The sequence below is a fragment of the Panthera onca genome, chromosome F2 (assembly GCF_046562875.1).
Source record: "Panthera onca isolate mPanOnc1 chromosome F2, mPanOnc1 haplotype 2, whole genome shotgun sequence".
NCBI lineage: Eukaryota > Metazoa > Chordata > Mammalia > Carnivora > Felidae > Panthera > Panthera onca.
Window position 1 is genome coordinate 21,593,855 of NC_138356.1, and position 26,153 is coordinate 21,620,007.

The 26,153-nt window shown below is 41.4% G+C and overlaps 1 protein-coding gene across 9 annotated transcripts in view; it reads right to left on the bottom strand.

Annotated features, from left to right (window-relative positions):
• Window positions 1-26,153, bottom strand: part of EYA1 (EYA transcriptional coactivator and phosphatase 1) — a 169,231-nt gene that overhangs the window by 18,493 nt on the left and 124,585 nt on the right. For all 9 annotated transcript variants that reach the window (XM_078441987.2, XM_078441986.2, XM_078441984.2 and 6 more), the window contains 5 exons: window positions 6,117-6,175; window positions 5,844-6,004; window positions 4,904-5,018; window positions 4,621-4,742; window positions 400-500 (listed from right to left, as the gene is read on the bottom strand). In XM_078441987.2, coding sequence (XP_078298113.1) covers window positions 400-500; window positions 4,621-4,742; window positions 4,904-5,018; window positions 5,844-6,004; window positions 6,117-6,175 — 558 coding nt within the window. The remainder of the gene's footprint in view (window positions 1-399; window positions 501-4,620; window positions 4,743-4,903; window positions 5,019-5,843; window positions 6,005-6,116; window positions 6,176-26,153) is intronic.

Genomic DNA, 26,153 nt, shown 5'->3' on the forward strand with positions numbered 1-26,153 from the left:
AGACTTTCTGAAGTAATATCTGGAAGGTTCTTAGGCTGGATCCAGGCTCAGGCAGATTTTAATCACTTGGCAATGTCTGCCACCACGGCCAAATGGGATATGCTCACATGGACACCACAAGTGTTTCATCTCGGGTGACGGCTACAGCACTAAACCTTCCTTTCTGCTTAAAAGTCTATGTTCTATGAAGACCAACCATCCATGACCTTTGAGTTTGTACAGGGCACTCTTCAAAAAGATCATATTTATTTAATTCGACTGTCCTTTTTCACTGCTTACAGTTCTGAACACATTTGTAATTTGTTTCAGAGACACTGAACGTGTTTAAGTGATCCAGGAATGAGCAGTTTGAGGACTAAAAAATTAAATGGTGTAAAAACCCCATCGATGAACACTCACCTTTTTTGCCCCTTGTTCTTCTTCCACACCGTCTCCTATAACAACGTACACCACTTTTCTTCCAAACCTTTGAATTATCCTCTCAAAACAGCTTTCCTTGCCTGATGAACAAAAATAGATTATAAAAAATGGAAAGTTGGGGTAACTCAGCACGATAGTGCTTGAACTTTTTACACAAAACCTTCCTTTATGCTCCTGATTCCACTCTATCCTACTTGCACAAACTGGAAAAGAGTGCTTTTGGATGCCATTTGGGTAGAATGGGGAACAGCACAGTAAACCAGAAACCGTAAATTATCCATGTGGTGTTCTGTCCTTTGGAAATGGTCAATTTTTGATATTTTTTTTCTTAAGAACTCATTTATTAAAAAGGAGGATCTAGTCGATCACGGTATAATATTTGGGAGAAAATACGGTTTTACAGCGGTACTTTTTTTCCTACGAGCCAAGACTTGACAAAGGCATTTGATTCTGGCAACATATTCGAACTGGATTTAAAAAATGTTTCATGATATACCAAACTCTGAAAATAATGTCTGATCCAACGTCTATTGAGAAGGATGAAAAAAAAAAGAAAAAAAAAAAAAAACCCAAGAAAACAACAACAACAAAAAACAACTACCACCCTGAGACTGGTTTTGTTATAGTAAGAGAAATCAAACAGTGGAATTCATTTGTTCCTTCATTTTCAAGTTGGGATTCCCAACTCCATCCTCCCCTCGCCAAGCCTAATGTGTTTACTTGAAATATTCTGGTAAAACTGTTTCTGAAACAAATGTCAGGTAATTTGGGGCACTACGGAGATCATGCCCACCCTACCCAGGCATCTAATGTCCAGTAAAGCACTTTCCTGGAAGAAAAGCGGGATAAAGGTAACAGAATACCTTTATCTATCTATTATCTTTCCCATGTCAAGACTTCATTTGGGTTCTCTGAAGGCACATCCTTGCAGTTAATGCAGCCATTGTTGCTGCTTAGAGAAGAAACTGGTGTTCCAAGTCCCAGGCTGCCAATAAGGTCATTTTCATGGACAATGGGACAGTTTATAGTTTTCAAATGTAAATGGCTGAGCAGGCCCGCATCTCTTTCAAATAAGGATCAGATATACTCACGAACAAATTGCTTGTTTGCTTAAACAAATGTCTGCTTTATATTTGTATTTTGCACTAAAATCTCTGGTTTGCATCTGACAGAACGAAATCGGGCCAGCTTTATTCAAAGGATGTAATTTCAATGCTTCTTTGGTTGCCCACTAAACTGTGAAATATTAAATCACTTTGAGAAACAAATACAAAGTGTAGCTTTCACTGCAAAAATATACAACCCAAAACTTAGATGTCATGAAACTTTTTTCCTCCTTAGAGGGAAATGTTTATGTGTTTTTGCCAAGTTTCCTTTTCATGGGAAAAGGAAGGTAATTAAACTCAATGTTATTTCAAGGTAAAGCTGTATCGGACAAAAAAATTTCTCGCCTGTACCCTGTCTCCTCTAGGCTTCGCTGTGAATTCTGGGTCATATAGACGTCTTCCATAATAAAGACTAAGAAACTGAAGCTGACTTTTAGAAGTTAACTGGAGCTCCTACATGGAGTTTCTTATTTTGATGAATCCATTTTGTCTGAAAGAACGTCACAGCTCTGCTAAAATGAGATACCAGTCCTCTCCTCCAATGACTGTCATTTGCCTACAAGGAAAACTCCTGGGTTTTCTGCATTGACTCCCAAATTGTATCTCTTTTGATGGCAAAATTAGCAAAACTACAAGTTTCAATCTCTACTTTGCTTGTTAAAAATACCCCAGAAAAGCAATTCTACCTCTAAGGTTGAGGTAATTTCTGCCACCACTTTTTAATTCTAATTTTTTATTTTGTATTGATAAAAATTAAAGTTCAAGATCACAAACAAAACGCCCATTTAAAAATACTTAATATGTACTTGCTATTATAATTTTCTGTCATCCTAATATTTTCAAATTATTTAAATTATTTGGGAATGGAGTTCAATGTGCATGACAGGTAATAAACTACTTGTTCTTTCCTTGTGGGAAGTAGTTAAGTACTATCCCTTCTGTTCTATAGGCTTCTTTGGAAATCGTTCTTTCCTGTGCTGGTAAACGTTTACCATGGACCACTGTTTACAAAACACGGTATGATTCCTCTTTATTGTTATGGAGAGCATAAACACCTGACTTAATGTAAACTGTTATTTTTATGGACATGCAAACAATCAAACATTTTGGTTACACTGGGCTACGAGGAATTCTATTTGGTACATTCCTTTTTCTTTGTAAGTATTTTCTAGCAGGAGGCATCAGTCATTCTCCACCTCCAGCTATTTCCATTTGACAAGGCTATCTGAATATCCCACGGGCTCTTCATACTCAACATGGATAAGATCAAACTCTTATCTTTACTATCAAACCTGATTTCCCCCTATCAGTTAACAGTGTCATTACTGACCCGGGTGTTTAAAAGGAACCTCTGTGTCAGCCTTCTTCAGAATAAACAACTGTTTATTATTCATTTTGTTCAACAAGCATTTATTGAGTACCTACTATGTGCTGGGCACCATAGCTACAATGGTGAGCAACAGGTTCAGTTATCAAAGGTACTACACTCTTATAGGAAAGATCCGACTATGAACAATTATAAAAGTAATTCTTTAACAATAATTTAGTAAATGCTAGTAAGGAAAAGTACAGGAAGTATAAAAGTGTAGTCAGATGGAAAATGAGATTCCATTTTTACTCTTTTTTCTTTAGATAGAGTTGAGCAGCCACAAAAACTTTCTTCTCACCTACTAGGATCCTCATCCTCCATCCCAGAACTCACTAAAATAACATCTCATTAGGGTGGTAAACGAGGCCACCTAGGACTAGACCTAAGTCTACGTTTCCAGAATCAGCTTCCCAGGACCCAGGACTACTGGAGAAGTCTCTCAGCAGGGAACACACTTCAATGTCTCTATTTCCTCTCACTAGCACATCTGCCTACAAAACTCTTAGTTAGCCTTCTATATCCAGCTCAAATGCCATTTCTTCCTTTTAATTTTCACGGACACTTGCCCTCTTCCTCCTCTTGGGTGGGAGTAAATGTTTCTTCATTCAAGTGGAAATTCAGGCATTTAGTGGTTGAACTCCATAGGGTATGGAAAGGAGTCTGGACCCTGGAATCAGACCTAGTCTGACTCTTGTCTTTACTGGCTATCAACTTGGACAATTAAGTCTCTGAGATTTAGTTTCCTCATTTGTAAAATGGAAAGGTTGCAAAGATTGATTTTAATATGGAAAATGCTTAGAACAGCTCTGGGCATCTACTAAATATGTGATAAAGGCTCATTTACATACCGCTTTGTCCTATTACAGTTATTTAGATGTCTGCTTCCCCTGCTAGATGGTGAATTCTGTAAGAACAGGAGTCATGTCTTCTTTTTATCTCACTTTTATTCTGCTTTGGTTTCTATTCTCATGAAATTTCACATTACTCTTCTTTCCCAATTATGATTCCTTCTTTCAAGAACTTAATTTTTTTTTCAGTATCCCCATAACAAAAATGGGAGCCCAACTGTTTATACATGTTGAATTAAAATAAAGCAAAAAAAAAAAAAATAGTTCCAGTGATAACAGTTTAAAGAAAGATATTATTAGAGTTGTTTCATTTCTACTTTGTGTATCTCTATACTACTGTTTGTTTTAGCATATTAGATATTTTTGTTGATGTCAGCTAAAAAGAAAAATAAGATAATAATCTAGAATTGATGCTAAATTGACTATAGATAAAAGGCGTAGGTCTTTTTAAATGCTTATTTTTGAGAGAGACAGAAAAAGAGAGAGCATGAGTGGGGGAGGGGCAGAGAGAGACAGAGACACAGAATGCAAAGCAAGCTCCAGGCTCTGAGCAGTCAGCACAGAGCCGGACGCGGGGCTCGAACTCATGAACCACAAGATCATGGCCTGAGCCAAAGTCGGATGCCTAACACTGAGCCACCCAGGTGTAAAAGGCATAGGTCTTAATGTTAGTCAGTAAAGTAAAATGTCTTGAATGAAGCTGCATGAGTTATGATTTTTATTTCTCTTGATATCTAATGGCAGTTCTGACATAATAAAATTAAATTCTTCTGGTTTTTTGACATCTAGTACTATGAAAAAGTCTCAAATATTGCCTTTCATTTTTGCTAGCCTGAAGGAGAAGAGTTGATTGTAAAACAAAACAAAAGCAGCTCACCTATTTTTGTTGCACTGTAAATATTTTCTATTGGAAATACAATTCCTAATCCATATAGCAGGACTTTCGCCAATGCTGGGATAAGCTGAGTAGTTGTTACTAAAATATTCACACAATTCGTCCTATGAGAACAGAAAGTAAAAAAAAAAGAAAAAAAAAAAGAAAAAAAAAGAAAGGAAGAAAAAAAAAGACTGTTGAAAATGAATTTCCAAAATGGACAAACACGAGCAAAGGCTGTTTTCCAGCAAAAGCACCACGGGGTGACTTGGGGACAGCAGCCTACCGGGAGTGAATGAGCGTGAGTGCTTTCAGGGCCAGTGTCAACCAGGAGTCCGTCAGGGCTTCAATCTCAGCCCTCAGCTGCAGCCAGGCTTCCCTCTTGGTGGGACCAAGCAGACCTGTGGATTTAAAAGCACACGAATTCCCTCCTTACCAAAGTTCCTATTCAGCGTTATAAATAATCAACATTTAATACTACTCCTAATATCTTCTTGAGGCTTTGTAGTATGTGAAGTAATTTTTCACACATGAGCCTCCATTGGTTCCCTACTTGTTTAGCACTGTAGGGAACACCTACTGATTTTGCATTTCTAGCTTGCATTACCCTGGTTATAGAAGTCATCTCTTTTTGAGGAGTCTGCTCACACCATTCCTCTAACCATGGAGTTTGGGCAGAGCCAACCCCCCTCTGGCTCCCAGGGTAGGTGTATGACCGTGGCTTGGCCAGTGCAAGTGAGTCTGGGAACCTTTGCCGAATCTATTGGGAAAGATCTATTTCTACCCAACAGAGGTGCTAAGCTCATAGAATAGAAACGTGGATCTATCACTGGTCACCTATGCCACCTTTTGGGAGGGACTGACCTAGAATAACTCCTAAGGAAAGAACAGGCAAGAGATCCTGGATGTCGTCTTTAGAGCATGTAGATTTAGCCATGCTGCAAAACACCACCACCCCTAAACTTTTAATTAAGTCAACATATTCCCTTGTATGCTAATGTCATTCTGAAGCACAATCAAAAGATGAGAACTAACACAAACATCTACCTCATTGAAGGATAATATTCCTGTCACTAAATCACAGCACGATAATCACCCGGTTAGATGAAACTGCTCCAAAAAAGCTATTACATCCCAAAAAGTGTGATGTGAAAGGGAGTCGTACTTTGAGAATTTTAGCCAGACTAGCTTAATAATCCAGTAAGATATTGGTGATAGCTACTTGCCTCCAACATTATTTTTGTAGGTATTGTAGATCTCTTTTACTCGTCTGTAGCGGAAAGCCAACTTTCTCATCCAGTCTACACCACCCCGCACACCAGTTGCCAAGCACAAGTTAGCACTGGTTGCTGCAGCAGGAAAGCCATCTGTTCCAAAGTTATATGTGCTATTTAGATGCAAGAAAAGCCCAAAGTTAACCAGACAGAAAGTTCATCTTAATTAGCCTAGCAATTAAACTGTAAAATGGAGAAAATCACTTCACATTTCAACATGCTCACCTCAGGTCTTGCCCGTTATCATCTGAAGACACATCATCTATATGAACTTGGTCACATTCCTAAAATGCAATTAAAAATGATACGTGTTCATTTTCGAGAAGCACCTTTTTTTTTTTTTTTTTGAAAAACCACACACAGCTGTTTAAAAAGACCCCACAACTTTAATTGGTCCGTCTCTCAACAATGTCAATCAGTAGGTGTCAGTCTTGTGAAAAGCTGATATTTTTACCTACTCCAGGCCCTCTCTTGACATAAAAAAATGAGCAATGCCATTAAGGACTACTGTTATTCAGCTTCAGAAAATATATTCTTGTGTTTAGAAAGGAAAGGGATTGAAAACAATTAGCATGTGTGTTCCATAAACCTCCGGTACCTGAAGACATCATGCTGCTCAAAGCTGATTCAGTCAGTGCCTGAGCATAACTGAAACCAGACATGTCGGTAAATGTAACATGCTAGAAAAATTAAACCTGATGCTAACTGCCAATGAAATTATGACCTCTGATTGCTGTTGAGCCACACACCAACAGAGCCTGAGGCCAGTGCACTGAGGAGCCCAGACGAAAAAATCTGGTACTGGTTTACCATTGATTTGAGAGATGTGAGTTTTATTCTGTGTGTGTGTGTGTATGTGTGTGTGCATGTGTGTGTGCGTAGGAGGAAGAAAGCATGGGAGACTTAAAAACCCAAATAAAAACAATCAAACCATGTGGTAGTTTGCACTTTTTTTTTTTACTGTTTTATTATTATATAAGTGTTGGATTTATTAATTTATTATAGAATAATGTTATTTGAACAGACCTGATGTTTAAAGCCCAAACCGCGTGTAAACTGTTTAGAATAGGAGGCTGTGATTTTGAGCTAAAGCTCCACTAGACTGAGTTGATGTTCATGCACCTGTCTGCATCCACGAACCCCTACATCTTATGGCTACATCCCCAGTCCCTAGCACAGTCGAGTGAAAAGCAGACACTCAATAAACATTTGTTGCCAAAGGAAGGCGTACGAATTTGGAGGCCGACAACGAGGTCTCCCCTCCAGAAACAAGTCACCCACAGTGGGCAATGCTTTAATATTTCAGTTACGATTCTTTGCAGTCAGGCTCCAAATACCCCAGAGGTCTTTATTATACTTCTTGTCATTAAAAGTGTTAGTTTAAAAATATTATTAAAAGATCTCCAGGCATGTATCCTGTATTTTAAAAGGTTCTTCTGATTAAAGCTCTGGTTGTATTTCCTATTTAACTTGATAAAATCTAGCCTGTCCCTATAGTGCTTGACATTCAGTTTGGAACAATGATGACATACATCAAGTGCCACAGTAAGACAAGGTGTATTTTTATGTTGCAGGTCCCTTCTGAACAAATTCTTTTCTCTCCACGGATTTGTGAGGAAGGGGGCAGGAGATAGAAGTGGAAAGAAACTCAAACCAGCTGTTGCTTAACAGAATTAAAATCGTGACCCCCCAACCCCTTCTCCAAAGCATCTATTTTCCAGGCAACCCTCTCCCAGCAAGCAGCAAGTTCCAAGGAGGAAAAGACTTTGACCTTGTAACCCCCCTCTGCTCTCCCGAGGTCCATAACCTCAGATAAGAAAGAGGAAAAGCAAGTCCAGGAGGCCTCACATGTGGACTGTGAATTTAACATTTAAAAAACAGATCATTCCTGGAATACATGTTTGGGGACTTCTCAGAGTTATTAATTCAATCATATTTCAGAAGATGAATGACAGTAGTGGTTTTTCAACCCTGTACTCATCCCGGGTTTAAAGAGTGACGAAATCATGAGTAGACATTTCTGCCATTTATCTAGCCAGAAATACATTTTTTCTGTGTTGTTGGTAAACAACTCTTTTAGGGTGCACGGTGAGTGTACAAAACAAACAAAAAAAGCAAAACCAAAAAGTGTACCCCCCCCCAAACAAAAACAAAAACAAAACAAAACCAGAAAAACCCCAAAGCCTGAATGCCACGGTGGAGGATTTTTCTCTTGGGGGAGAAAACAGGAGGTTGAAGGTGAGTGAGTACAAGGAAAAAGGCTACCTTATAAAGGATTTAATTCAAGGAATCAGAGCTGACTTAAAGTTAGTTAACTCTAGGGGCGGGAAGAATTCCTTCCAAAGGCAGGGCGTTAAGAGGCTTTTCTTAAATGCAAGCAGTTGTAAATCTCCATGACCATGGAGAAGTCAGTTATCTTCCAATGACTGTTAATGACTCCACTGTTGCTATTGTCCCCCCACATCCTGTATTTGTTTTCTCCCGCCAGCTTTACCCAGGTCTTTTTGTTCCCAGGGCTGAGGCCCTCATCTGAACCGCTGTTCAATATCTTGGTTAGCTCTCACTGAGTGTCAACAGCTCCAAGCTTCTACCTGCAGACCCTAAACTCGCTTCACAGAGATCTGATCAACTCCAGTGTGGTGGCAACAAGGAAATCTTCATTCTTTATCAGGAGGGTTTTTTGTAGAATGATTTTAATGGAAACAGAGGCAAACATCAGGAGCGTTTTTTTAAAGGGCCTCATTAGCACCCCCAGGAATAGAAAGAAATCATTAAAACGTCCCTGTAAAATATGTTTTGCGAATTGTTCATTTCACGTAACAATAGAAAAATACCTTACTGCACGAACTTTGTATCGATAAGGTATATATAAGACTTACAGGTAAATACCTGTAAGTCTTTGTATGAGCTTCTACATAATTGTAGAAATATTTGGGGAAATATGCTCTGTATGTTTTTATTTTGATGAAAATTATGCTATTGCTATTACTATCTTGATGCTTACCTATTACAAATTTTAATTTCTCAAAGAATGGAGAATATAAAAATATGGAAATATCTTAATATACGTGGAATGTGTGAAGCTTTCTAAGTGCATCCACTCTCAAATCAGAAACTGCAGCGCCCCCCATTCCAACATCTGAAATTCTTCTTCCCCTCCCCCATTACGATGAGACTCCCCTCCCCCCACTTTCTGGAAGCCATCTAGCTTTTTGTTTAAGAGCCTAATTTTAGCTTTTCTTTTTTCCGTTCTGGACTTAGTTGTTTTTTAGTTTCTAAATTTGTTTGAAACTCAGAAAATTAGTTATTTGAAGGAGGGGAGCAGGGGTTCCGGACCTACTGAAACACCACCACAACATTAAAAGCCCCCTGGAAGGATCTATAGACACAGAAAACAAGAAAGGAAGCTTCCCATTATTTCCAGGTACCAAGATATATTCCTAAGAACCCTAGTTTACTGCTTAATACACAGAGTGCTGAGCATAAAGAATTCCATGGGAAAATAAGTTTTTACTCCAAAAAGACTGGATGTGGTAAAAAAATATGTATTTTTGAAATAAACTTCCAAAATGTATATGGTAGGGTTTTAGAGCATCGGAGTCATTACTGAATCCAAGTCTTTGGCCAGCATTCACAAGTCTAAGGGACATTACTGCCAGTTCAGCCAGTTGAGCATTAACCTGTCCTGTTGAGGGTGCAGGTACCCAAGGTACCCCTGTTGCGTTGGGGTATCTCGCGGGGGGCCTCATTTGGGGAGAAGGTAGCAATTCTCATGACCTCTCATAGATTTTGCACTCAACACTCATCTGAGCCGGCTAATGGGTGCCTTAGCTTAGAAAGATCGTCATTTATTCATTCATGTGTCCTATTATTTATAAAGGGGCTACTATGTTCTAGCGCTATTCCAGATGCTAAGGACACAACATTTAACAGACAAAAGTCCGTACCATCTTGGAACTAACATCACAGTGGGGGAAACACCCAAACCAGTAAATATGCAAAATGTACAATGTGTTAGATGGTGATAACTGCTAAGGAGAAAAAGTATAGCAGGCAAGGAAATGATGCAGTGCTGTGTGGGGTCTCCGGAATGGCCTTGCAGGCCAAGGAAAGAGCATGTTCAAAGGCCCCGAGGCAGCAGAACCCTGGTGTGCTGGAGGATGTGGCAGGAGGAAGGCACAAGTGATGAGGGAACATAAGGCACGCTGAGGGCAAAGTATAAGCTAGCACCGCACCCCTTCCTCCCAGGCGGGATATGTGTGATATTCCTCAGACACTCTCGGCTGCCCAAGAACAGGGGAAAGGACAAAAGCAAATGGCTGACTGATAGAGATCACAGTCATGCAGGACAGGAGTCTCCTTCAGTTTACAGAAAACTTAGTTAACGGCAAGAAAAAGGCAACCTTACCCATAGACTAATCTCTATAGACTATAGAAACCTATAATCTATTTCCTGGAGCCCTAACATCACCCTTATGAAGATGTAAGGGGGTTTAAGTGTAAGGGGGTAAAGCAATCAGGTTATGTGGGAAACAAAGGCAAATGAAAAATTAAATTCCCTTACTGCCTACAGCCCAGTAGTGACAAGTCCTTGAAACAGGCAGAGTGACCTCCCTCTAGAAGCTCAGCTGCCTCAATGATGACACTTTGCTACGGGCAAAAGGGAATCTTGGCTTAACAGCATCCTGACCCCCCTGGATCCTGTGAGTCTCCTTAGACACATAAAAATTCCTTTGGAGGGGTGCCTGGGTGGCTCAGTTGGTTAAGTGACGGACTTCGGCTCAGGTCGTGATCTTGCAGTTTGTGAGTTCGAGCCCCGTGTGGTGCTCTGTGCTGACAGCTCAGAGTCTGGAGCCTGCTTCAGATTCTATGTCTCCCCCCTCTCTACCCCTCCCCTGCTCACATTCTGTGTCTGTCTCTCAATAATAAATAAACATTAAAAAATATTTTTTTAAAAATTCCTTTGGAAATTTCCTTTATCTCTACCCACCTCCCCTAAGATATATGTCAGTAATCACACTCTAGGCTTATGGCTCCCTGTTATACATCTGAAGGGTCTCATGACTGAGGTTTTACTAAACAGTAATAAATGATGTTTTCCTAACCACAGGTACCCCCTTTAAGGTCCTGAAAACCTTGCTTCCAAAATACCTTAGAGACTTACTTTATCCCTAACCCCTTCCCCACCTGAAGGTATATAATCAGTTACCCGTCACAACCCCCGCGCAGCTCTTCCTGCCCACGGGTCCTATCTCTGTGCTTTAATAAAATCATCTTTTTGCACTAAAGACGTCTTCAAGAATTCTTTTCTTTGGCCATCAGCTCTGAACCCCACCATCATCCCCCAAACCCCATCATTCAAGGAGGAGGTCAGGCGAGAAGAGTTACAAGGGCTAGCAGGTGACAGCAAGGAGTTGGCTTTGGAAGCAGCATCCAGTCATCAGCCCCAGCCCTCAAGGCATGTACAGTTCAGCAGGAAAGACAGAAGTTAATTAACTACACACATGATAAATTATAGTTGTAGCAAATGCTGCGGAACCGCCTTGAGGAACATTCAAAGGAACATCCATGCCCCTGCTGAATGGCTGAATTCTATTTAGTCCAGAAGAGCTTTTGAGGTCTGAAAACTCAAACTCTGTTTTCCCAGCTCGGGGAGGGACAGCACCAGGTAAAGAGATACAGGGCGAACTTGCCAGAGATAGTTCGTAGTCACTGAAGCTGGGTAACAGAAACAAAACATAGCTTTGGGATCCCAGACTGTTGATGTCAGACATCTACCTGTGCGTGGTGGTGAGGCGGGGTGGGGGGAGGTGGCGCTTATTGGGCAAGTTATCCCCTCTCTCTGGGAAATAGTTCCAGACATGCAAGAAAACGCTTGGGGAGCCAGAAAGCAGGTCCCCCTAAGGGAAGGCTATTGGAGATGGCTTGTGTTACCCTCGAAATCATACATTCAAGAATTGCTATGGGAGCCGGCAAGGGATCAAGAGGTGGGAAAAGAGTCATCTTTTGTTCATGGCTTTCCAAAGGGATGTCCAAATCAGCCACATTTGTGCGTAAAGGCTCCATATCAAGGCAATAGTAGAGGAATATATAATTAACATTTTCATTGGACCAATTTTCATATACATGCACAGAGCACAAATTCTAAGCAAGAGCCAGGACCAGTGCCAGGCAAAATTGTGCCTATCCTTTGCTAGGAACACTTGACAATTAATTACCGAACTTGGATTACTGCTAAAGCGACGTGAGGTTGGCCTGCCCCTTTTCAGAAATCTTAACGCACAGAGAGGAGACACAATCTGTTGACACTTGATTACCAGAATGTCCTAGTTTGATTCTTTGTATCACTTGAGTATATTCCTCCTTCCCTAAAGTAAAGGCAACCTACTTCAATAAGTCCTTTCTTCTACTTCCGTAGAGTTCTTGCGGGGGCGGGCACACGGTTTCCCTCCCTCACAAATATTCGTCCTTCTTGTTGAGTTGAATGAGTGTTGCTGATTTATGAAGGTAGAAGAGTATTTACTGGCATAACTCATTTCACAGACGCAAAAAATGAAGAGTCAGAGAAGTTATATAACGTAAGCACAGAGACACTACATCTTTGACCTCCCAACTCGCCGGCTCTTCCCATGCCCCGCAATTTCACACGATGCAGACCAGTGTCCACTCCTCATGGTGGCCGCCATTTGGATCTTTCATGGCCTATCGGTTGTTTGGAGTGTAGGGACTGCGGCTCCAACACTTACCCTCCCCTTCTCCTGCCCCACTCCTACTGTGCCCAGCGTCTGTCACCACGGCCCCCTCTCCCAACCTGGAGCTCGGACGGGAGTCCTCCATCCCCCGGGACAAACCCCAGCTCTTCATCTCACCAGTAGGCCGTCAAATGACTAAAATCACCCTGGAAGGAGAGCCACTGTGGCAACTGGGCCTTTGCCAGGGGGTGGGAGTAGGTGGTGAGAGTGTAGGTGTTAGTGTGGCTTTGACACAGCTAGAAGGCTGGAGGCCCAGGAACAAGGATCTGACCAGGGGAGAGGAGGTGAATGAAGGCAGACGGTAACAATCAGAGAGGCACGGGGTTGAGCCCACAGGTGCTAGTCTGCAACCTCTGTTTTCCACAAAAGGTTTCTACAATCATCTTGCAGATAAACACCACCAACCAAAGGACCAGAGTTTACCCTTGCCTAGCTTCCCTTTATGTTCCATGGCCCATGTGCTTCACAGAGTAGTAAGATAAATAAAATTAGCAAGCTTTACTTACTACTGGCCCTCAGCTCGCAGACATCTAAGCACTCGTGGGGCTGGATTATGAAATGCTCACATGGATGGCTGGGGAAAATTGCCAACACATGAAGCAGCTAAGCACCAGTCCTGGTGTTGGGAGTATGAAGAAAGCCACATGGGGTACGATCTCAACAGCCATGCGGCAAAGGCACATTCCCTTTCAGAACTCTGGTTGCACTGTTATTCTGCCTTCTTGGTCCCTTCTGTCATTATTTTTGGCACTGCAACTCAAACTGACCTTTTTCTGATCCGTCATCATCTCTGGCCTTCCAGGGTCGGGCCACAGACATGTTCTTTTGGACCAAGCCCCAGGAATAACTCAGATTTTGTACAGGGGCTCATATGCAAAATATTAAGTTATGGCAGAATTTTTCTGCAAATATTTATTCTGCTTTGATACCATAGTGGTTGTACTTTTCCTCCAAGCCTTTCACTTGTGCCATAATTATGTAAAAAAACACCATACCATTCAAGTTAGTTTAGGAAAATTAATAAAAAAAATTAAGACAGTTACAATGGGTCTTATTATCTATGCCAAGCACAGTGATGTAATAACCGGCCTGCTGAGGCACTGTACCTCTGAACTCGACACCAGAAACATAAACTCCAAGTAAACCTACATTCTTTGAATAAATAGACTCTAAGACGACTCTAAGGCAGACTGCACATTGTGAGAGGGAACAATGTAAAAATGTTACAAACACGTCTTTGGAGAAGTTGAGTTATACGAGCCCAAATTCTGCTGACCGAGGCTACATTCACTCCGTTTTCCAAATTTACCGTGAGAAAACTAACCCGAGACTGCCAACTAATTGTTTCAATACCTCCCTTTACAAAGGAAAAATGAAAGGAAAAAAGACATGAGAGAACGGGCTATTTTCATTGTGCCTGTGCGTTGGCGTGCCAATGGAGACCAGCCGGAGTTAGCCACGGCAGAGGAAAGGATCCTTGGGTCCTCTGTCCCCTCCCGTCATCAGGCAATTAACATCCACTGCTCCCACCTCCCCACTGAACAGGATAGATACTCGCTCGGTACCATAGACACCTACAAGTTACTAGAAAGAAGTTTCCCTCTTATTTCTGAACACGAAAATGTTTAACTGTACAGAGTACGGAAGGATTTCCCGTACTTTAGAGACAAACACACAAACTGTCTTGAAAGTTTTATCTTGACAAGTGACCAGGAGTACCTTAGATAGAAAAAAGGGGGAAAAACCATCCCTTTGTGGATCTGTCCACACTACCCTCTTTCTTTCTAACAGAAAATCTAAAGCGTACAGGTGGCATTACAGGGTGACGAGTATTCGAGTGACAGAGCTTTTAAGGGAGTGATTTCCACAGCGGCTTTTGGAAATAACCCCTGACTCCCTAGATATTTTTATAACTTCTTTGGAAAAAATGAGGTTAAATGATCATCTCTAGAGATTCTCTGTGATTCAGAAGTTCAGGGGGAAGGGGCGGTCCAGGAATATGCCAACGGATGGGAGAGAGGTGAAGAGTGCTGTTTCTCATTCACGGACATCCGCATTGAGTACGTCCGTCTCTGTGGGTTAGGCATTTTGTCCGTGAGTTAGTAAATTTGCAAAAACCAGGTTTTTACTTGCACGATTCTCTCTGCAAAAAGGAGGCTGCCCAATCAGCATACTGTGTATTTAAACTTAGTGATGTGGAATAATATGATTGCAATGTGCTTTTCTAAAGGTGTGTCAAAGCCCGCACTGCACTTTTAAATCGACATAATAAAGAGCTTAAGTGCTGCTGTGCCCTTGTGCCCACCATCAAGGGCTAGATGCGAGCCTGCAGCATGGCCATGTGGAAATGGGGTGTGGTGTGCTATTCGCAGCCCCTCAGTCCCGCATGTGCAGGTGGTCTGGACCTATCAAGCCTGTCTGGGGAACACCTCACGACCCTCCCATTTCCCTCGCTTTCCCACCACAGCGCTTCCTTGCAGAAGAAAAGGGTGCAGGTTACCTGTGGCTAAGGCACAGGAGAAGGAGTTTTTTTGAAATTGGCCTCATTTGGTTTGCCAATTTTGGGAAATGTACATTAAGGAATTAGAACATATCCAGACAAACTCGTCTTTAAATTCTCACTCTAGAATATGCACTCAGCATAGTATAGGCACCAATGCATATTAAAAGTCAATATCTAAATGTCCCTCTATCTGTTTTGACAGGAGGACAAAACTAATAGCAGCCAGTGGGGGGGGGGGGAGGAGGGAGGAGACCCAGTTTCAAATCTCAGAAACTAATAAGGCATTTTAACATCCAATTTTGAGATTTGATAATAAAACACAACTTGTAAAGATACACACTGCTTTTAACTATTGTGTCTTACTTATAAAAACAGCATTTTAATATATTTAATGTTACAGTATCTTGTAGAGATTATCAGAATGAGACACAGATTTTACTAGAATTCTGTTTCCATTTGCTAGGAGACCTAGGTACTTGTATTTGAAACCCAAGATGCGAATTACAGCAGTTTCAACAAAGGTAAGAAGGCATTAACTATTTCAATCTGGTTCTGTTTAGATAAATATTCACACACTATTTAGAGAATAAAATCTTTACCGAAAGTGCCTGAAGATGGCATATTAAGGCAAAAGATAAAATGAAGCACTCAAGTAATGTTATTTGTAGACGTACAAAGGTATGCTAAATATTTCAGATCACGACATAAAAAATTACAGGAATCTCAAGCTTATGGTTAACAACAAATAAAAAAAGAACATTTAAGAATATTTTTCTATATTAATTTCTTTTCAAACGTGCTCGTTAAAAATAAGATGTCATCATCAGGAATCGCATGAAGAGTTCCTTCTTAGCGAGTGGTGCAGTGTTAATAAATCTGATATGCCAGCTTCACTCTCCCTGCAGCTCCTTCTGTCTCACTATGAATACCTTCTTTACCCCACGACTATATAAAATGTATTTGTCTCTATTCTTACTCTCAATGTTAGCATGAGAAAAAGAGAGGCCAGAAAAGAGAGAGCCAGAAAGAATTGAAAATAAGCTCTTTACAAATAAAACGGGCTAATTTAAAATTGCTCAAACGGAACCAATGGGTTCCTTTCATTGATAACTATGGAATCCATGGCACTTGGTCTAATGACTTCAACACATAATTACTTTTTAAAAAGTTAAGGATGCAGTGAATACTTTATACCGAATGCTGCAAGATCCATTTTTCATGATGCCCCGCGCGTTCTATACCCCTACCCCATGATATTATACACAAGAAGCTTAGGCCCGAATTAAAAGCTTCATTTATGATTCAGCTAATATCAGAAGTTGAGGTATTTTACAAATTGGTGTGGGAGCCAGTGAAAAGGGTGCACATCTTCAAATACAAAATAGCACTGTGCAATAGTGTCTGAAAATATGTTAAACTGCATTATAGTTTTATCCTAAAAATATCATCCATATTTTTAATTGTATCATGTGATTTTTCATGTATTAAAAGATTAAAGGCAGACTTAATTTATGAAATATTTCAGAACTTAAAAAAAAAGAAAACAGCATATATCTAACATAAGTGTCATCCTTTTGAATGGTGAGTCAGAACTTCTCTTGCGAATAAGCCTTTGATTTACTGCTGAACCGTTTCTCAATTTTCAATGGGTTTGCTCATCATTTTGCAAACACAATCTGTCACTGGCAACAGTGTTCTTTGTAACTCCTGTTGCCTTTCTTCTAGATTATTCCTGCTGAGACCGTCTCCTGAAGAAGAATTTTTCATAGTGACACCAACCCTCATCTTGCTGTGAATAATCACATTCTCATAAAAATCATTCTTTTTATCCCAAACTTGTTGCCAAAAGCACGGAAAGATACTCCAACTAGGAGCCCTTTTATCCTTTGCTGCAGTCACGTTCTTTAGTCCTCGTTGCCATTTGAGGAAAGTGAATCATATACTAATTTATTCACAAAGCCTTTAACTACAAGTTTTAATTTACACAGAATATGTCTGTTGTGATCACACACAAACAAGGAACAAAAGCTGTAATATTAAATAGGTCATGTTTTAGGAGTTTTTTTTTTTTTTCTGGAGCAATTTTTACTTTAAAATTAAATATTTGCAATAAATATTAGTTCCAGTTTATCACCATTCTGTATCTATCAATTCATCTTCATTTAACTGCAAACCACACATCAGGACAGCTTTTAAAGAGTTACTTGAACGTAACTGGCTTTTTAAGCGACCCTTTTATGCAAGGGTGGGGAGTGAAACTTGAAAGTTTAAAAGAGCTCAATTTAATAATTTAACACATCATACGGACCGATAATTTTTTAACAGTAAAAACTCAATTTCATGTAGAGGAATGTGTAGTTCGGAATAACATCCTTAGTTAGTAAGTTGATAAAAATTTTCCAAGCCGATTTCTTTTGCCATAGAGTTATTACTGACTCTGGAGAGAAAAGTATGCAGAAGCGGACAGCGGCACTTAAAAAAAAAGGGTTCTGTGAGTTACTGGAAGGTTCCATGTCACTTGCCTGTTAGCTTCTCACGGGGAAGTGAGGACCTCTCAAGTGCACTTTCTTACTCAAAAGTTCTCTCCTCTCTTCCAAGTATTATGATCTGAAATCCTACCCCCTGAAATCATTCCTTTTGAATTTGCTTTTATAAGACAAAGACTTCAGCTTAGGACTAAATTATTTAAGCCTCATTACTTGGGGGTGAACTGTTCTATCTGGTTGTGGTTTCCTCCAGCATGGGGAGCTCTGGTGTGCCCCAACCACTGGGTGTCAATGCGGGAGGGGGAGGAGTGGGTGCCTGAAAGGAAAACTAAGGAAAATTTTCATCCTTACTCATACTCTCACTCCCTAGAAAACCAGCCCTTTCTTTTTCCATGAATATTTAAAGTAACAGATAATCACGTTTTGGTTGTTCATTATAAATCTGGTTGTTTGTATTATTCAGGAAAATATTATATACCATGAATATAGCATTTATGTTATGTTATATATTAATTGTGGAAATATCTCTAGAAAATATATAGGACACACATTCTCTGTTCTTTTGTTCAGGCTGTCATGCATTCAACTAATGACTGATTGCCTATTTATACACCAGGGATCATACCAGGCACCAAGCATACAAAAATAAAGCAGATACACATATTGCCAGTAAGGCTCGATAGACATCACAGGGCTGGAGAGAGCGGTGGGTGCAGGGGAGGGTCACTATAATTTTCTCCCAGGGAAGGAACTAGAATTCTTACAGAGCTTTGAGAATATGAAATGGAATTCATCATACTGCTGGGACTCTCTTTTCAACCTTCACCTTCAGAACATTTTTCTCAATGTAGGTTTTGCTCTACCTGAAAATACAATTTCCAACATGCGATATCAATTTCTTGGAAGTGGGTAATACATTTCACTTCTGTTTCTGTCCGTCTCTGCCTTTTAGCCAGAAGGTGGTCAATCCGTACTTGGGAAAAACTAAACGGGAAACAATAGATTCCAATGAAGCTGGGCATTCAAGGGCCTCTATAATGACCTTAACCTCGGCTATCCAGGGCCGTGCCCGCCTGTTTACCCCTTGCAGCCCACTGCACACTCTGTGCCGGACCTCTACTCCCCTTTCACAGGCAATAGCTGTGTCTATCGTCTGCTGGCATGCCTCCCCTTTCTCTCTCCTGGCCAAGGCAATTAATTCCTCTGTCAAGCTTTTAGGGTTTTTTGTTTTTTGTTTGTTTTCTTTTATGTTTTCCAACCTCTGATGTATGCTCTGTAACCCACTGAATGACAGTAAGGACAATTATTGAGAGCCTACTATGTTTTAGGTGTTATTTCTAATCCTCCCCAAAGCTCTATCTACTTTTGATGGATAAGGAAATAGACAGATAAGTATACCACCAGATAATAAACTCTTTGAAGGAAGAGAGAACTTCTCATGGGTCTTTTTCTCTCTGTTTTCTAAATAGGACCCTATTTCTGACTATTTCTTTTTGATGTGGACCAAGCACACGGATGACACTGAACCTTTCCAACGACCCGACTGACAGAATTAGTTATGACAGAATCGATGACCCAACCGAAAGATAAGTGATAATGTTGCTGCATTATGTCACAGAAGTGTTAAAAAGTAGTTTTATGAAAAGAAATTTATTTTGTCTGACCATAACACACACCCGTGTAGAAAATTCATGCAAAACAGAAAAGCGTATAAAAGAAAGAAACTTTAGTTCCATCCTTCAGAAGTCACCACTGTTAAATTCTTCCACTGTCCTTCCTGCCCTCCTACTGACTCAACTGTCCAAAGTTCCTCCCGTTCTCCACAGGGCTTACATTTTCATTGGGGGACACACACCCAAAAAGCAGGTACAACCAGATACGTGTTTTGTAGCCTCTTTCCCCTCCAGTCAACAATATGTAATAAAGATATTTTTATATTAATTAATCATCTGTGTTATTTTTTAAACTGTCCTAATATTCCATTTTATGCGTGTTTCATATTTCTTTTAACCAGGCAAGGGCTGCTCACTTCCAGCTTTTTTTTTTTTTTTCCCTCTGGACCGTTAACTTCAGTGGGGCAACAACTGTCAGTCCTCATTACAATTCTATTTTAAGCGCCTAAAATCATGTTTCCGCATAGCACGGTCATTGCTTAATAAATGTTCAAGCGAGTGACCAGTGTGAAGGATGTGTGTCAACGAGTTTATGACATTCATTTATCTCCTTAGGCTGTATTTTCCTCAACTGATAACTTCTATCACTCAGAGGCTCATTTACTATACACCTGCTGCTTAGATCACTCTTCTCCAAAGCCCACCCCAGGCAGTTCTGCTGAGCCTTAATTTTTCCATCAGTGTGTGAGTCACCCTCAAATTTCTGAGCAGCACCCGTGCTTGACTCCACCCCCCTCCTCTGGGCTTCCCTGAACTCTAAGCTCCTTGAGAACAGGAATAGCTTCATCTTGTTTGCCATTATCACGAAAAATAGTTTTACAGAATCCATTTGTGTCTTGCCTCAGATATAAAGTTTCAAATATTCTCCTGGATTTGGAGAGAGCCCTTATTGGCAATTGCTGCAAGGACCTTGGCCAATAATGAGGAGGGGCTTCTGCTTAAGACCATTTTAACAGGTATGCGATTATAAGTAGAATGAAATATTCATTTCTGTCAGTTGTAATTTAAATATTTTTTGGTATAGTTTAAAGAAAGTAAATGTTATAATTGCTGCTTTAAAAAGAGAAGATATTCGGGGCATCTGGGTGGCTCAGTCGGTTAAGCATCTGATTTGATTTAGGCTCAGGGCATGATCTCACGGTTCCTGAGGTCAAGCCTCGAGTTGGGCTCTGTGCTGACAGCAGGGAGCCTGCTTGAGATTCTCTCTCTCCCTCTCTCCCTGCCCCTCCCCCACTTGCACTCTTTCCCTCAAAAGACATAAATGAAATTAAAAAAGAGAAAATATTTGTGTTTTACCCCAACCCTACATGTTCTTACTACATACGTGCTAAACACGATCTTTCAACTGTTATTTTCTGAGGTACTGATTTTTTGCTTAACAGATATAGCTGATCTCCAAGTCTAGTAGGGTTGCAATTATGTGTTTAAAACAAACAATTCCCACCAACTGAAGGGATATCTTGCACATAAGAGCTCCCTTTAGCTTTCTGACAAAATGCCAGTACCAGGAGATAATTCTCAGTCAATTATTTTTGAGGCGGTGAACAAATCTGCAAAATAATGTTGATAAAAACATGGCATCCTCTCCCCTGCCCTGACCCTCCACCTGCCTTACAAAGGAGTAGCACACAATTAGCAGTGAGAAGAATCCAGGATTTAGAAAGCGTTTCCTTAGAAATGCTGTTCGCATAGAGGCTCCATTGTAACTGCACTGAAACTGGAGAAGTCCCCAGGGACTGCAACTTAGACACATTTTGGGGAAGTTGAAGTTACAGGCTTTCTCTTGCATTAGTCAATCTAAAAAAAGGAATTCCTCTCTGACTAAACAAACTTCCTATGCAAGTAAATTAGTAAAATCAGACCTCACAAAACAATGACTCTTTCCCCAGATTGAAGATTGGTAAGCACCTGTCAAAATCAAGAATCTGCACGAAAAGGCTGTCTTGTGTGACACCAACAGGTCAATTTCACGGGAGTTTTTAAATAGACTGACAGCCATCCGGCCAACTGCGGGCAAGCTGATGGGGTATTTCTACTCAGGAAGGAGTGGTCCTCCTGTTGACTGAGGTCCAACAAACGGCAGGCACTGGGCTGGAGCTCTAGATTCTGCCATTTCCTAATAAGCCCCCGGGTCATCTCTGAGGCTTGTCAGGTTGACTGTGTGAAGGTCACACATCGGTCGGAAATGAAGACTGAACTCGGGGTCTCTCCATCTCTGAGGCGTTCACTCTTTCCGCAGACCACACCACCTCCCCACAGCTTCGTCCTCCGAGTAGAGAGACTATGGCAAAACCAGGAAGGCCGTTTATGTCATGGGCAGGTTGACCATCAGTTTGCTAGAATCACCACTGTGGCTTCACAGGAGTCACTCCATTTTCTGAATCAGGAATCTTCAATCTATATTCGGATTCTGGGTTTCCAAACAAAAAATTCACAAAGGGACCGCTCCTCTGAGATAACTTTTTTTTATTCAGTGCATTCCTTCTTGGCAAATCTTAACCAATTGCAAGGGCGATGGCTTCAAGCTCAGTTCTCTGGGCTGCAGACCTGCATGCCGATCACTTGCAGGATGTTGTACACTTCAAATCCCACATCTCAAAACCGAATTTAGCATCTTCCTGCCAAAGCCAGCTAACCGTCCTGGGGTTTTAAACCTCTATCTGATGACTCAAGCCAGAAGGTATGACTCTTGCTTCCCTCCCCGCGACATTGAACATAATCCCCAGTCTTTCCAAACTACACTCTTAGCTTTCGCATCTGCCCCTGTATTCTGTTCTCGCAGGCAAACCCTGGTGATCTCCCACCTAGATTATTGACGCCCTTGACCTCGCAATGCCATTCATGCCCATGGTAATGCTAAACATTCTGTAACGGTTACCACTGGCATTCCATATGAAATCCAGCTTCCTTAGCAGGGTGTACAAAGCCTTCCGTGACCTGGCTCTAGTCTCCCTTTCTGTCCTCTTACCTCACAACCGCCCTGCATGCACTCTGTGCTTTATACCTACTCGAACTAAGTGCCTAAATGCCACATGCTCTCATGTCAAAGATCACTTCCTTGGGCAATCATTTTTCTGACACACACAGCCCTGGCACCTTGCCCTCAATCTGGGTGAACCATACTGCCTTTGGACTCTTGTAATATCCTTACAAATCCCCATCACCGGGAATATCATTCTGTGATAAAATCGTGCTTTTGCTTTTCCGTCTCCACATAGCATCTGGGCTCCTCGAGGGCAGTGATAAATTTCATCTCTTCTCCTCTATGCCTTGTATAGTGTCCAGAATGGAGTAAGCAGGAGTAATATCAGCTCTCCTTTGTAATATAGGGGCAGGAAAATATTTGTCTATTTAACAGTAGGAATTTACAAATGTCTGTCCACTGCCTGCCTATTTATCTACCTCCCTGTCTATCTTCCAACTTTCGCAAAGCAGATGTTAGGTTGCTTGAGTAGCTACTGTTTGGAAGACAGTGAGAACCAAAGCTTTCAAAGAACAGAGGGCGCCTGGGTGCCTCAGTCGGTTAAAAGCGTCCGACTTCAGCTCAGGTCATGATCTTGCTGTTCTCGAGTTCGGGCCCTGCCTTGGGCTCCGTGCTGACAGCTCAGAGCCAAGAGTCTGTTTCGATTCTGTGTCTCCTTCTCTCTCTGCCCCTCCCCAATCTGTGCTCTGTCTCTCTCTCTCTCAAAAATAAATAATATTAAAAAAATGTAAAGAATACATTAGAGAAAATGCCATTATTGGGCTTTGCCATATCACATCAAGGTGTGACAGCACTGGAATACTCTACCTCCTTTATGTTGCTAAAGAGCAACGGTCAGCTTAGGAGACACAGCTAGACAGGTTTTAGTGCAATGACAGCTGTGGCAGGAAACGCTGGCTTCAACCTTGGCTTTACCAAAGTGGCTCTGGGCAAAAATCACTTCAGTTCAATTTCCCACATATATAAACTGGAGATGGTAAGATGGAGTTCACAGTGTTGAGGGAGAATTGAAGTCAATGCTTTTTTTTTTTTTTTTTTTTTTACTGACGGGAGGAGTTTCCCTGAAGCTTGCTGCTCTCCTGTCTTTCTTGACCAAGGGAGGACCAGAACCCAGAGCCCAACAGTGCATCCCCACTGCCACCATGGGGACGTACCCAGGGACAGGCTTGCTCTGCCTGGCGAGGAGACTTCAAACAAGGCAAGGCTCTGCTCCACACTGTGGACTACCAGAAAGTTCCATGAGCCATCCTTCAATCCTTCCACGATCCGGAATTGGACAAGGAAAGGAAAACTGATCAGCACGAGCAAAGAAACACGCGTCTTTTTGACACAAAGCCAGCATCCTCGTCTTCTACAAAGGAGCGGCACAGCATGACAGAAGCCAGAGACAGTAGCTATTTAACTGCCAGCAGTGAATCTCCTCTCGTGGACCTGGGGTGGGAGGAGGCTACGAATGAAGAAAGGGCAAGAGAAGTACTGTGTGATGTGCTTGGAACCAGCTGCATTTGCAAATTAAACACTGGCAGTTTCGTTGTTGTTGTCGTCATCGTCTCTGGTGTGATCAGTGTTGGAATTCTGCATGGGGATTATGGCAGCAAACCAGCTACTCTCTCTTTTCCTTCACTCCCTAACCCCTCCTGAAGTCACTCCCTCTTCTTCCTCCATAGCCCTACTGTCTCGGGTTTGACACGTAGAAGATACCCGTAAACAGTAATAGCCTAGATTTCTTCAACTGCTTCCTGTGGGCGGGTGCTAGTTCTGTGCCCTTAATGATATAGAAGTAGGGAATCCTCACAAGGACCCTGTGAGGTGTGTACTATCATCATTCAATTTTAGAGACAGGAAATTAAGGCACAGAGGGGTTCCTCCACGAATGCATGAATTCATGAGTTCAAGTTCTGCTATCTCTAGCACCGTAAGAGAACAAATCACATAAATACGGGGCTTTGAGTCAAGGTGGAATAGCTGAGTCACTGATTGACTATAGTCCGTAATTGGCTAATTATAAGAAATATTAACTATTGAAAATAAAAATATGAATAAAACATATTGTTGTATTGGTGGCAGATGGTATTAGACCACTACTTGGAAATAAGTCTTTTTTTATTGTAGAAAATATTTTTGTAATTTTTTTTTCTCAAAGTTTATTTATTTATTTTGAGAGAGAAAGAGAGCACAAGTAGGGCAGGGGAAGAGAATCCCAAGCAGGCTTTGCACTATTAGCACTGACCCTGATGTGGGAATTTAACTCACAAACCAGGAGATCGTGACCTGGGCCAAAGTCAAGAGCCAAATGCTTAACCGACTGAGCCACTCTGGCGCATCTGTAACATTTTTAATGTAGCAAACCCTGTATCTTTTTTTTTTTTGAGGTAAATACCTTTTATTTTTTTAAACCTTAAACTGGAAGCACACTGTATATGATTTATAATATACCTCTTCCATGTCTATTGTATTTTGGCATTAAGAACTTTTTTTTTTTTAATTTTTTTTTTTTCAACGTTTTTTATTTATTTTTGGGACAGAGAGAGACAGAGCATGAACGGGGGAGGGGCAGAGAGAGAGGGAGACACAGAATCGGAAACAGGCTCCAGGCTCCGAGCCATCAGTCCAGAGCCTGACGCGGGGCTCGAACTCACGGACCGCGAGATCGTGACCTGGCTGAAGTCGGACGCTTAACCGACTGCGCCACCCAGGCGCCCCAGGAACTTTGAAGATATGACTTTAAGGAAGGGGCATCAAAATTTAACATCTTGGACAATCTAAATTGTTTTCAAGGTTGTGATTAATCATTTACTTGTAAGAAGTTAACTTTTGCAAAATATAAAAGCAGGCGTGCTCATTGTAGACTATTTAATTCAAAAGTTTTGGAAAAAACTAAAAAAACATATGAGAGCCTTCCATGCACCAAGTCCTGTGCTAGAAGCTTAGGATGCAGGCGGACAAATCATGGTCTCTGCCCTTAAGGGACTCCCTAGTTGGGGACAAAGAGCAGCAGACAGGAAACGCTAGTGATAGAGTGGCAGGTGTTGTTCCAGTGAGAACAGCTTCCTCTTAGCACTACCGAACCCCAGTTGCCTGCCCGCCTCTGAAGCTGCCAATTCTGCCTTTCTTCTTATCTTGTGTTCCGGATGCCACCCATCTTCCCTTGCTACCCAAGGACTTCACTCTCACAGTTTCTCTCTCTTTGCTACCATACATCTTTTCTCCTCCACTGAATTATTCCCACTGAGGCCCAACATGTCTAAACATCTTCCGTGGAAAAACTCCACAACCTCCCTTGATCCTCTGATCCCCTCCATACACCAACCCATCTCTCTACAACCGGTCACTGTAGACACTCAATCCTTCCTGACTTCACTTTGTCAACCCTGGTCTTCTCCTCAAACCGCTCCAATTGTCTTCCTGCTTCATTGAAATGGTGCTTATCAGAGTCATTAACCACCAAGATTCTTGCCAAATCCAAAAGCTACTGCTCTGTTCTCATCTTACTCACCTTTGGTGGCGTTTGGGACACAGCACATCATCCCTTGCTCCTGAAATGCCATTCGCTACATTGCTGTGATACCCCATACTTTTCCACCCCCTTCACTGTCTATTGCTTAACACATCTCTTGAAAGTTCTTTTTTCTTGGTCCTGTTTCTGATTATTAGAGTGTCTAATACTCAATTTTAGGCCCTCTTCTCAACTGGCACTCTTTCCCATAGAAGAGGTCTTTATAACTTTTAAAATGATATCCTCAAGGGGGGCCTGGGTGGCTCAGTCCGTTGAGCGTCCAACTTCAGCTCAGGTCGTGATCTCACGGTCTGTGGGTTCGAGCCCCACATTGGGCTCTGTGCTGACAGCTCAGAGCCTGGAGACTGC